This window comes from Cervus canadensis, chromosome 3, assembly GCF_019320065.1.
Source record: "Cervus canadensis isolate Bull #8, Minnesota chromosome 3, ASM1932006v1, whole genome shotgun sequence".
In the NCBI taxonomy this organism is placed as follows: Eukaryota; Metazoa; Chordata; class Mammalia; order Artiodactyla; family Cervidae; genus Cervus; species Cervus canadensis.
The window spans coordinates 9,572,715-9,586,432 of record NC_057388.1 but is presented as its reverse complement, the minus strand read 5'-3'; the positions used below and the strand labels follow the sequence as shown (position 1 = coordinate 9,586,432).

General features: G+C 36.4%; 1 protein-coding gene across 1 annotated transcript in view; it reads right to left on the bottom strand.

Annotated features, from left to right (window-relative positions):
* The window catches only part of VPS50 (VPS50 subunit of EARP/GARPII complex), a 120,604-nt gene that overhangs the window by 100,241 nt on the left and 6,645 nt on the right, over positions 1-13,718 (bottom strand). Inside the window, exon 2 of the mRNA XM_043462594.1 lies at positions 10,349-10,417. Coding sequence (XP_043318529.1) covers positions 10,349-10,417 — 69 coding nt within the window. The remainder of the gene's footprint in view (positions 1-10,348; positions 10,418-13,718) is intronic.

Here is a 13,718-nt window from a genome sequence, read left to right as displayed (position 1 = left end):
AATATTTAAGTACACAAAAAGAAATCAGTATTTAAAATCATTTTACAGTCAAAATAATATTTAACAAGAATTCTTAATGAATCACCATTAATTAAATATACAAAAATTATATGGTTAATTTGAGGACCAAACTTGCCAAGTAGAGACACTAGATTGTTTTATTGCGGGGCATAGTTTTCATTTGTAGAAAAGAAAAAAAGGAAGAGCCTAGCTCATATATCTTTAGGATTTTAATGTATATCTTAAATTTATACAATTACTATAAAATTATTTCTTCTCAGTAGACTCAAGCTAAAAGAAAATATTAGAGCAGTAAACCTGAAACTTAAGATAATAGCTGTTTACATTTAAAATTCTGATAAATTGAAAAGAGAAGGTAAAATCACAAAAACTAAACCTGCAGAATTAAAAGTGCATGAAAAAGAAAATGCTTCTTCGGTACCAAAACTCAACTTATAAAAATACACTAATCAAAAAAATAAAAAGGTTAAAGATACCGCCATCACGGATTTTGCTGCAATTAGATCCTGTGAGTGCGATAAGAAATCCAGCACGGTAACAGGGGGAGCTGTGTTCCGGGAGGGATTTATCTACCACACTCACGGTGCAGCACCTTGGACAACGGCACAGAAGAGTTTCAACAGAAACCCACACCATCTGCGGGAGGGTTCCGACTAGTTAGCGTGTCCACAGGCCACCTCCCTGAGTACGGTGGAAATCTGAATTGACAGTGAGACATGAAACAGAAAAAGAGATCAGAAATTCCTGGCACTCTCCCTCCCTAAAGGTGCGCAGGCATTTGAAATACCAGCTTCAGATACTGCAAGCTGAGGGAAGGAATAAAGCCCAAGTGAGGGTATGCCTCCCTAGTAATTCCACAGCACCAGTGGCAAATAAATGTACTTGGGACTATTCACACACAAAAAAACTGAAGAGTACAAAAATGTCTAAGAATGAAAACTATCAGATGTGAAACAAGTCGGCAATTCAAATAGACTGCAGTGAATGAGCACTGTCATCTCAACTGTGTAAATGGCATGAACTCCATGCTGAGGTTCTCCCTAAATATACTATCTATTGACTAACCTAAAGGGAAAGACGCAGGTTTTAGCTGCAACTCGGCTATTAACCTTAGTTAATGGCAACTTAGGTCTCCTCATGCCTATTTTTTTTCCACCTGTAAAGGACATACACACACACTCCAAATGACAGTGAAACAAATTTCCAAAGTTATTAAGAATGTCAGAGGGAAAACATGATTTATAAATATCTCACAAATACTCATTTCACAAAGGTGATGTATCTGTAAAAAAAATAAATAAAATGTACGATCTGTATATGTACATAAAAGGTCAAATGCCATTCCTTCCTAGAATACCAAGCAATTGTATCACTGAGAGCAGACAGACTCGAAATAATTTCAAAGCGGTGACATGTAACACTTAAAACACCGGACTAAGAAACCTGGAACTGAGGGAGAGAAAAATCAAGAAAGGCAGAAAGAGAAACACAGCACACAAAGCAGAATTCAACCAAGACAAGCGCCTGACGCCACGTCGCTATAAAATGCCCGCTCCTTTCAGGGGCTCCGGTTTGAACACGTACGTCTGAACTCAGTCAGAACACACTCCGTTCCGCCTGGAATCACAATCACTGTGTTCCCTTTAATCGCACTGCACTGTCGTCTGTAACTCAGCCACTATCCAATCACTCTCTAAACGTCTGTTAGTGCCGGCAGCTCCATCAGATTACACACTTCTTGAGGACGGAGGCTTTTCTTCACTTTCCATCATTTGCTCCCAAGTGCCAAGGCACACGGTAGATAAAAATCATGGATCAAACTAATTTACACAGTGAATCGTATTAAAAAAAAAAAAAGGGGATATAAGAACAAAGGGAAAGGAAGAGACTGTATGTTCTTGTTTTGATAGTCAAAATTTTCCACAAACGCCTAAGGAGAGGCTTCTTTCTTCTAAATAGAAGTAACAATAAATATAAAATGATTGTAGGAATATTTTATGCATGTAGAGTAGAAAAATAAAAAGAAACAGCTAGACGGCATATTCTTAAAACAATCACTCCATAATTTTACCATTATGTAAACTGGTTTCTTAGAATTGGAAATGTGCAAAAGTATTAATTCTTCACCTAAAACAGAACCAGTTTTGCAAGCCAATATATATGTATGTGGCAAAACTTTACATAAACAAAATGAACAAGATTCCCTACAAAACAAATTTAAAGGTATAATCAGGGGAGTAGAATAACAAACGAAACTCCTCAAGCCAATATTAAAATATGTAATGTTCTTAAAAGTTACAAGATTAGATGCCTTAACTATGTTTGGTAATAAAATATTTTAGTCTTATGGACTGAATTTTTATAGTAAAGTTTATGACACACAGCAAGTAATAAATACATATTATTATTAATAATAGTGGTGGGAATGCTCTGCAAACTTTGAAAATCCAAAAATAATTCATCAGCAACTACAAACCATCCATCAAACGTGTCACAACTTGCCTACTAAGGGTGGGTAATCAACTACACCTCAAATAAGTACACGAATGTCACCCCAGAATTAAAGCTGGAGAAAAACTACAATTAATGAGCTTAATTGTAAAGGACATAGAAACAAAAATACAAATGTCAAAAAAGAACAAATCAAACCTCTCTCCCACATTATCATTAGGAAATAACCTGCCTACTAGCAAAGCTCCATTATCTCTTTTTCCCAGTCAAGTCACATATGCCAATTAAAGAACTTTTTTAATTAAAGTCCCACTATGTAAAAATCCTCTGTGCTAGGTCATACAGAAACAAAGATGAGTAAAATACAGCTCTTTGCTCAAATAGCTGCTGAAGTAATAGATGAATAAATGATGATGCTAGGCAGAACATAAAGGAAATACAAACAAAATGAAGGGCATTAAAGGATCGTGAGCTACCATCTGATGGAAGCGGTGGCATTTACAGAACATGAGAAAAGGTAAAATTTCAAATATGAGAGATTGGGGGGATAAGGGTAAAAAAATAAAGTGAAGCAGAAGTAAAAGCAGTGGAGTGGGAAAGCATACAACAGGTTAAGTAACAGTGGATGACTTCCTGCAGGGCAGCAAAATGTCATGGGGGAGAGACTACGTGGACACCAAGAGCCAAGAAAATGGAACAATTGTGATGCTGTTAAAATTCAACATGCTTTTTTATATAAACTAGGACCATATTTTTCCTTTACTAAAAATATCTTAACACATTACCACGGTGCCAGATGCTGTATCCAAAAAACAAGCATAAACATTCACCACTTTCTTAACATAATACACCAAGCAGGAATATTTTGGCAAAGTGGTAGATAACGAAGAAGTCATTCAGTGTTTTAGAGGCTGCCTTTTCCAGCAGTCACAGTACACCATCAGATTGTATATAATACATACTACCTAGTCTATTCTTCAGATTATCTCTGAGATAAAGCTACTTGAACATACTAATACATATAAAAATGCATATTGCAAATGTAACTTTTTGAAAAAGAAAATCAGAATAGAAATTTAAGTCAACATCTTTGATTTTAGCCAAGCCATGTTTCCTCTCAACATTACAACAAAAGGTTATATGAGAACTGGGGATTCAAGTCTATAAATTGGAGCCCTCAAGTGTAAAGGTGTTATAAAACATTTCCAATATATCTATGGTTTCCAAAGAAACCAAGCTATAACTTTACAAAACTATTTCCCACTTAAGAGTTCACCTCTTAAGGGGATGTATTCAAGTCCAGGAGGGAAAAGAAAAACTACAAATTTTATATTGAATCACTACTTTCAAATTATCTGAAATACCACACTAATTAAAAATATCAACCCAGGCTCAGGCTTTCAATCCTATTCACTTTCATAAGTGTAAAAAGTTAGTTATGATAGCTTAACAGTTCTCCTTAACATTATTCGGTTCAATATTCTCTTTGAAAAGTAATTTAATTTTTAAACCCACAGAACAGCCTGGAAACTTATCATCTTCGGTAGTAGGTTTTTATTCAAATAAAAAGGTGAATGTAAAAATCTTCATTTCACAGGTCAGCTTTCAAAATCCTGCAGAAAAATGTAAAGTGGAACAAAAAAAGAAATGCAAACCAACTTCCATTTTGGTACATAGTTTATCAGACCATAGTTCAAATTATATACCAGAATAAATACAGAATGCATTGTATTGGGCACAAGCGAGGGAGTAAAGAAAAAAAAAGTTTGCTCTTACACAGCATGAATTTAGGTTTGCCAAAAGACAAAAGGTTTATTTGTCTGCTTGCATTTTTCATAAGTCAACAACAACAAAAAGCTATTCTGTTATAATAAATACTAAAAACAGAAATCATAGTCTTACTAAAGCTAACATCACATTAGAGTTCTAATTGAGAACAAAACGTGATTATCAAAAACTATACAGAGCTTAAAGGAAGAACAAAAACACAAGAGTTTTCAATATGCAATCAGTGTTATAAAAATCATAAATCACTGAAAAAAAGTAGGTTTTTCTGTTTCCGAACGAAAAAGGATTCAAGATCACAAATACACTAAAACTATACATCTACCAATGTAAGCTTATAATGAATTGACAGATGTCTGATTACGTTGGATAAATGGCATATTTTCTTAAAATTATTACTAGAACAACAATAATCTATCAAAGCAGCCGGTTCATCATTTTCTGTGTGTTTTAAATAAAACATAGCTTTTCAAGCCAACTGTTTTTCTTCAGGCTGTCAGTGCCATCTAGTGGAATATTATTAGCGCTACAATTTGAAAGGTTTTAGCAACATGATTTATAGAAGATTTTTATAAAAGGTTATTATTAAAGTGGCATTATTTTAATTCTTTCCTCAAAATAACAACAACCCAAATATATACATATCTGTCTTTAAAGAAATATATATTGAAGAAAAACTGATTTCATTCATAGAAATGCACTGAATTATTAACATGTACTAAAAATCACCAAATGATCAAGCAAAACTTTCATATTTGATACTCTGCCAACTATTATTACTTACTTCTCTTATTCAATAGCTACGCTATTTTATCCCCAATTTATTCCTATGATAGAGAAAACATTAAAGGTAACTGCTTTGGAGAGAGGCATCAAATGTATATCTATTCCTAAAAGCTATCTTTAAAAATTTCTCAACTTCAGTGAAAACTATCAAGCTATTTGCCACATGCCTGTCGCGCTAAAGCTGAAGACAAGACACATAGACTGAAGCACACGGAGAGAAGTCCAGTGTCTAAGCCTTAATTTAGGGCTTCTGGTTTTAGTTTTCAAACATCTGATCAGACCCTCTCTTTAAAAGAATTTCTTTTAAATTGAGATTTCTATCTATTCTGAGAAAAGACATCATAGCACCTTTAATCCCAGTGTCTAATGACCTCAGTCTTTCCAATTCCTTTACCTTCGACAGCCAATAAAATCCTCAGTCTTAAATCCTGTTTCTAAAATGTCTCTCAAATTTTAACTTTTCTTCATTTCCTAAACCTCATATTATCTTTTTAATCAGTATCCTGGCGCAGGACTGCCACTCAAAACTCTATCTGTACACTAGTTATCCTTCAAAAACAAATCCATCACCAACTCCAGAAGATCCAAGCACCCACGTCTCCCTACCCCCAGCGTCCCCTAGCTGTGCTACCAGCATGCACACCTTACTATAGACCTCTACCATAGCCTCCGACGTTGTCTATTTTTGCTTGTCTTTTACTCAGGTTGAGGTAGGAACAGAGTCTTGTACCTCTTTGCCTCTTCCTAGCTTAGTAACTGCCTGGGTCAATGAATCATTGCCAAAAGCACAATAAATCATTGCCAAATGCACAGTGTAACTGATCTTTTATGATCTGCTAGAAAGAATGGTTAAGAACCCCAAAGCATCTAAGAGAAGCAGAATTTCATTAATGGTTAAAAAGAACACAGATAAACATTTTTATCCACGAGTGTCTAAGAAAAATTCTAAATAATTTTGCAGATCCACAGTTAGAATCCCTCAAGGTACCACCTGCAGGAGACACCTGTCTTAAATGAAACATAATCCTAAATTGAAAGTTTTTATCCCAATCACTAAAGCTAAAAAAGTCTCCTAGTCAAAAATGTTGATACGAATTCTGTCTGCATCAGACAGTAATATACTCATCTTCTTTAAAAAAAAAAAAAACTGCTCAGTTTATCCTTTGGTTGTATTTTTATGTCATATCTCTGCTACAAATATTACAATAGAGATACTAAAAAACATCATTGCTAAAAGGGCTCTAGTTTAATCACGTTTTCACAGATGAGGATGCTGAGGTAAAAAGCTATTAAAATGACTTCCCTTTAATAATAAGCTAAACGTTTAAGTCAATACTTGAACCAGCTCTCCTAGCTCTTATTCCAGCACTTTCCTCATGTCTTGGTAAAGTTCTGAAAATAAAGCTCTGTAATTAGGGTCGTTTTAGGAGTCTTTTCACGGATACTAATAAGTCAGTCAATACATTTCTCATACTTCACAGAAGTAATCTAAAAGCTAGCATACACTCTACCCCAAATCCCAGAATGTTATATAGTAGAAATGCCACAGAGTAGGTACGTACTCAATAAATATTTGTGGAATAAATTAGGCATACAAACAAAAATAGTTTCTTATATTTAGACAAATGTATTTTCAGGTTTTGACAGCAATAGATTTCTTTTTTCTCCACACCCTATATTTTTCTTCAATAAAAAAAATCAAAGGCATAGCTAAACCAACCGTGAAGAGTAAATGCAGCAGAATCCTATCTGTATTATGAGTCAGTAAGATCAAGGCCTAAAAAAAATGAAACTAACCCCACCGCCAAAAATCCTTAACATTAAGGAGGCAGTATTTCAGTAAAAATTCATAAAAAATATTAATATTAGTTCTCTTTTTCAGGTTTATGACATGTAACTATTATGGAGGCGCTATGGAAAGTACCTAAAGCCTAGATATACATTTATAAAGTGCAGGTATTTGTAAACCATGATTCAGCAAGTCCTTTCAAACAGTCCTTATAAGTTCTATAACTACTAAACATGTGGCTATTACAATTATTATATACTATATTAAATTTTTGTCTTAATTCTTCAGAATTCTTTTACCCAATTATCTAAAAATCTTTCACATAGTTCAAACAGTATACATTTCCTTAAATGTATATTCAGTCAATAAACACAGTATAGATTAATTTCTTATAGCCTTACCTCTGCACAAAAAAAACCCATTAATTTAAAAAAAAATAAAAATAAAAATAAACAGTATCCATGTCCCAAAAATAAAATCTTAGATCATCACTAACTCTTTATTCTACCTTTTTCCCCACAAAAATTATTAGGAAAACTACCAAATTTTTATCTAGAACAGTTTCTGTGGTCCACCTTTCTTTCTCCTCATTGCACCCTCAGCTCGGCCAATGGTTCCCAAACATGGCTCCTCAGCGGAATCAGTTGGGGATCCAGAATCAAGATCCTCACCGGATCTTTAAACACTATGAACGCCTAGCTCTAACCCCCATGCAGCAATTAGAATGGGGTACCTCAGTGGTAAAGAATCTGCCAGCAATGCAGGAGGCCCAGGTTCCACCCCTGGGTTGGGAAGATCCCCTGGAGAAGGAAATCTCAACCCATTCCAGTATTCTGGCTTGGAGAATCCCATGGACAGAGGAGGCTGGCAGGCTACAGTCCATGGGGTCACAAAGGGTCAGACATGCCTGAGCAACTAAACAACACCCATGGCCTGGATACTAGCAATTCTAATGTGCAAAATGTGGCCACCGCTGACCTTGGCTCTGAAGTATTTAGCTATGATTTTTTTAATCGACCTCAAAGTTTTCCTTTCCTATGGCAAGTTCTGAAAAGAATCCTTTTTTCTTTTTTACCTTCCATTCTATTTTCTCCACCCACATCCCCAATTTCCAGTATATGGATTATTACTGACTTGCATCTCCTCTTAAGATTGGATAGTGTCATCTTGTGTATAAAATACAGAAACTGTACCAGATGATTTCTAAGGTTTCTTCCACTCAGAATTTATATAGTACTCAAAAGAAAAAAAAAAAAATCAACAGTACTTCCTAGATTATCAAGCTCACCTGCCGCCCTTCTTCAGTTCTCCTTAACTACCCTCCTTTTTCTGAGTTGAACCATATGAAATCAGCCAATATTAAACCATTTCTAACCTAAAACACAGCTAATTCATATGCTCCATCTTAATAACCCCTCCTACTTTCCCTTTTATACAGAACATACCCAAGCTAAACTTTCTTTCTTTCTTGAAAACCCCAACAAAATCTCAATTCCCTGTTTTAACTTAGAAAGACATGATAACAAGAACAGGCAAAAGAAATGGGTCCAGTCCTGAAGATAAAAGATGCTTTCTTCTTTTTAATGTTCTACCCATACTTGAGTAAGGAAGAGCTATTAAATGAATTAATATTTAAAAGTTTCTCTAAGCTAAAGGCTACATTAAAGCAGAGATACTACAGTTTACCTAAATCGTCTTCTTAGTGTGTGTCAATCAGACTACCAGAAGTGAAGTCACTCAGTCGTGTCCGACTCTTTGTGACCCCGGGGACTGTAGCCCGCCAGGCTCCTCTGTCCATGGGATTCTCCAGGCAAGAATACTGGAGTGGGTTGCCATTTCCTTCTCCAGAGGATCTTCCCAACCCAGGGATCGAACCCAGGTCTCCCGCATTGTAGGCAGACGCTTTAACCTCTGAACCACCAGGGAAGCCCACAATAAGACTACTACCTCAGGCTCAATCATCACGTGAACCATTTATTTACACCTGTTGACCCTGTGATTTCAGACTGTTCTCCCCGACCCCAACATCTCAAAAGTATACACTGCTAAACATATACATGGATCTATTCTTTTTCAAATTCTTTTTCCATTTAGGTTATTACAGAATATTGAGTAGAGTTTCTTGTGCATTAATCAACTATACTTCAACGTAAAACTTTTAAAAATTATTAAAAAAAATTTTTTTAATAAAAAAGTGTACACTGCTGATCACTGATAGGGAGAGCTGGGAGTCAGTAAGAAGACTGTATAATAAGATCATTATAAATTCACTACATACCACTACTGGAAAGACATCATGAGCTCATGGTTTAAAGACAACAGCAATACATTACTGTATTTTTTTTTTTAAAAGGGCTCACTCATCAGTTTCACAGTGGTTCAGAAACATCTAATGCCATCTAATTCAAGGAATATTCATAATGCCTGATACACGTTTTTTTAAGTCAAAGAAATAGAAAATGATCGGTCAATTAGGATTAATGGTTATCTCTCAATTCCCAATTTTATCACATCCAATAGTCTTTTATAACACTATGTACAATGATTCAAAATACCTCTATAAGACTTCTGTCTGAGCCATTTCATGCAAAAGGGTTGGTTAGAATTTCATTGTATTTGGATCTGACCTAATATAAAAAAGCTAAGCAGTAAATACAAAATTCACTTTAGGGGGTAAGGCACCTCAAAGAGGTGGGAAATCCTCCTCCTAAGCAGCTGACATGGAGGTGTGATGAGGGGCCCTGTGACGGCCAATCAAGAGAAACAAGCCCTTGTACTAAGCTGCTAGGCACAGGAAACAAACAGTAGTTTCAGATATGATGCCCAAATTGAAAATCACAAGAGCAGGCATTCAAAACTGGCTTTGATCTGTGATGGAGCTACTACAGACAGAGGCAGCTCTGAGGAGTGGGGCCCCAGAGTGAGGCACAGCAGGGATTGACTTATTTAACAATGGCTAATATTTCTCCTGGGGGGGAGCCAGCTAGCTTTCAAATAACACCTATTAAATTTGTACATGGCCAAGTTCACATGAATATTAGGGGATTAAAATCCAAGATCTCTACAATTTAGTATAAGCTGTGCTTTAGCTACTTATTCAAATATCTCTGCTTCATAACGAAAACATAATTTACTATGATTTGGAGCTCAGTGTTGTAGCATAAAAAGTAAATCATTTCATTTTATTTATCTGAACTACAGCAGATGAATCAATACGTTTCATTTATATATATATATATCTCTCACTGCTTTCGGGCAAAGAATTTGATGCAGTAATCAACTCTAAATTAATCAATTTCCCATTTTCTGCTTCACAATAATGAATCATACTGCATCCCAATGAAGATGAGAGCAAAAACAAGCCCCAAGCCCACTGCATTATAAAACTTGATCCAGCTCATCACATCAACCATATGCCTGTGGGAGGAGAAATCTTCTGTGAATCAATTAGCATCCGAAGGCAATAATATTTTCTTTAGGAAGCGAAAAGTCACGCTCACTCGTGTAGATCAATACCTTTCCAGGGACCCGGAGACTCTCAATGGCACCAAGATCACTGAGGCTCTCTGGAGGACTTTTCAGACCCTTCAAAAAAAGATAAAAAAGAGAAGAATTTCAACTGTGCTGCAGAACTGTAACATGAGAGAAAATACTTATTTGCTTGTTTGTCTTGTTATATTTCCACCAAGTTTATTGATTTTGATGTGCAGATATGTGCGATTTGTTTATCTCCTTGAACAGTTGCTTTTTAACGTTTTATTGTATAAAGAGAACTGCAGGAGGAGTCAAAAATAAGCTGCAAAGCGTTCCTCTTCTTTCACTGAGACCATCAGCTGACAGCAAAAGACTTTCCATTCATATTTCTCAACCCTCAGTTAGACTATACTTAACTGAAATAAAAATCACCATTTTAAAAATAGATATGCTCCTGTTGTATGATATATATAGAATATGTTTCTAAAAACAGCTGTCACAATACATACAGTACTATTATTAAATCAAGGAAAAACATACTTTTGAAAATTCAAAATAAAATCACTATATGGCAACTTCATACCTAATGGTTGAAGTCTAAGTTAACCATTATTCAAAAACAACCAAGAGAGAAGAAACTTGGGTGACAAAAAGTATTCCATAAAAGCACTTATCTATGAATCAGGACCAAATTCATTTGCCAAATTGGACCTTGGCAAAAAGGTCCAAGCATTATGACTGAGCTAACCAAAGATTTTTAAATAATGATAAATTTTTAAATGATAAAGGCTTAATTAATACATAAGTAATCCCTAGAATTTACCTTATCATTCTCATCAACGTACCCAATTTATACTACATAACTGAGAGTTAAATCTCACGTCTCACTGTTTTAGCTCTTTGGTACTTTCTCTATTCCAGGTTCCCTCATGGCTCAGTGGTCAATACTCTGCCTGCCAAGCTGGAGACCAGGGTTCGATCCCTGGGTCGGGAAGATCCCCTGGAGAAGGAAATGGCAACCCACTCCAGGACTCTTACCTGGAAAATCGCATGGGCAGAGGAGCCTGGTGGGCTACGGTTCACGGATGACATAGCAAAGAGTCGGACACGACTGAGTGACTATATAACAGCTCTCTGTATTCAGGGATTCTGATTCAAGAATTCAGGGATTGTGAAAGTCTCATTTGTGCACCAGGGAAAGTCATCAAGACAGAAAGAAGTGTGCAATTTAAATTTCCTTTTAAAAGCCTCTTTTTAACATAGGCTATTCAAAGCAAACCCCTAAAATCCCTGTAATAATAGTCTGAAAGCAAAATCAGCTGGTACATGAACTTAAGGAGAGATTTATGCTGTTGAGTTTTTGTTCTTTAGCTATCCTATACTGGTCTTCTGGTGTCCATAGTAACCAAAATATATGGCACATTTATTTGAGACTTAGAGTAGAACTTACTCATCTTTAAATTATAGAAGTGTATATTTTACCTTCCCTAATATAAAATACCGCCAATCGTAGCTATAATTTTTTTTATGACAAGGTGCTCTGCTTCATCCCCACTCTTCCATTTTCCCCAGAAAATGCCCCCCTCCGCCAGCCTTCTCTCCCTCTTCTCTCTCTCTCTCCATCCGTACTCTCTCTCTCTCTCATCCGCTCTCATTCTCCCCGTCTTCTTCTCCCTGCACACTTCTCTCTCTCTCATTCCACCCCACCAAACCAACACCCCACTTTCAGAGCTCCTCTGTGAAAATTTCCTAAATCCTATGTTTCAAAGAAACACTATTTCTCAGCATGATCCACAGACCAGCTCCATCACCTAGGAAGTTTTTTCCTAAGTCCCACCAAAGATCTAACAAGTAGGTATTTCTGGATCAGGACAAGGAATTGCATTTTAACAAGCCACCCAGGTGACTACTATCATTTCTAATATTTTGGAAACCCTGCTAGACATTTCCCAATACCTCTGCCAAAGTAGCAAAGTTTTAAATAGTAAACATACCTCTCTCTCTGGACCCAAGAGAAGGGAAAGACCAGGTTCTGTTTGCCTCTCTAGCCTTTGGCTACCACAATTCCAGGAACAGAGTAAACACCAAAGAAATTAGTAATTTATTTGGAGCCTTGGTTAGGCTCCAACCTCCAGCTAATTAAACCCCATTCCCACAAGAACATTAAACTGACTCTAAAATGAAGTTTCTAGGGAAGTCTGCAGGAATAAGAAAAGCCTATGGAAGCTTAAGGGCTTCCCAGGCGGCACAGTAGTAAAGAATCTGCCTGCCAATACAGGAGACGCAAGAGACATGGGTTTGATCCCTGGGCTGGGTAGATTCCCTTGGAGTAGGAAATGACAACCCACTCCAGTACTCTTGCTTTGACAATTTCATGGACAGAGGAACCTGGTGGGCTACAGTACCTAGGGTCGCAAAGAGTCAGCCACAACTGAGCATGCATGCACGCACTGAGGCTTAAAGTCTTACAATGAGTGAGAAAATTAAAGTGTGAAACGACCGGTGTGTGTGTTTTCTTCCTTGTCCCAATTTCTCACCAACAGTCATCATAAGGGCATAGCACCAAAAGTGGTGAAGAGGGCAAGGCTGGATTACAGAATTACCCCTTGGACTGCAAGCGGATCCAACCAGTCCATCCTAAAGGAAATCAACCCTGAATACGCATTGGAAGGACTGATGCTGATGGTGAAGCTCCAATACTTTGACCACGTGATGCGAACATCTGACTCACTGGAAAAACCTGATGCTGGAAAAGATGAAAAAACCCTGATGCAAAAGGAAAAGTGGGTGACAGAGGATGAGATGGTTAGAGAGCATCACTGACTCAATGGACATGAATTTAGGCAAACTCAGGGAGAGAGTGGCGGAAAGAGGATGCACTATAGCCCTGCATGCTATATATAGTGCATGGGATTTCTAAGAGTCAGACCTGACTTAGCGACTGAACAATAACAAAATACATTTTATATACACACACTTCTATGCATTCATATACACATACATGAGAGTAAAACTTCATAATTTGATTCAAAACCACAACTAATCCTAAAATATATTTTTAAAATACAATGTTCATGCCTTTTAAACAAACCATTTGTTTAAAAACCTAACAAATTCTTGGAAGAATATATCAGGTGTCATTTTTTCTTTCCCTAGAGTTAAGAGGAAAGAATCCAATGCCTAAAACAAGCAAACAAGTGGTACACACCAGTATCTAGAAAAACACTTTGTCTCCAAGTTAGTTATCACACCATAATTTGCTACTAATATTAATACATGGCAGCTTTCCACCAAACATACAAAATAAAAGTAATAAAAACTGGAAACCCTATATCCATGTTAGGAAGCAAGGGATTCAAAGAATGCCTTCTGCCATCTTGAACAACCTGCCTCTCATCATAGTCTAATGATA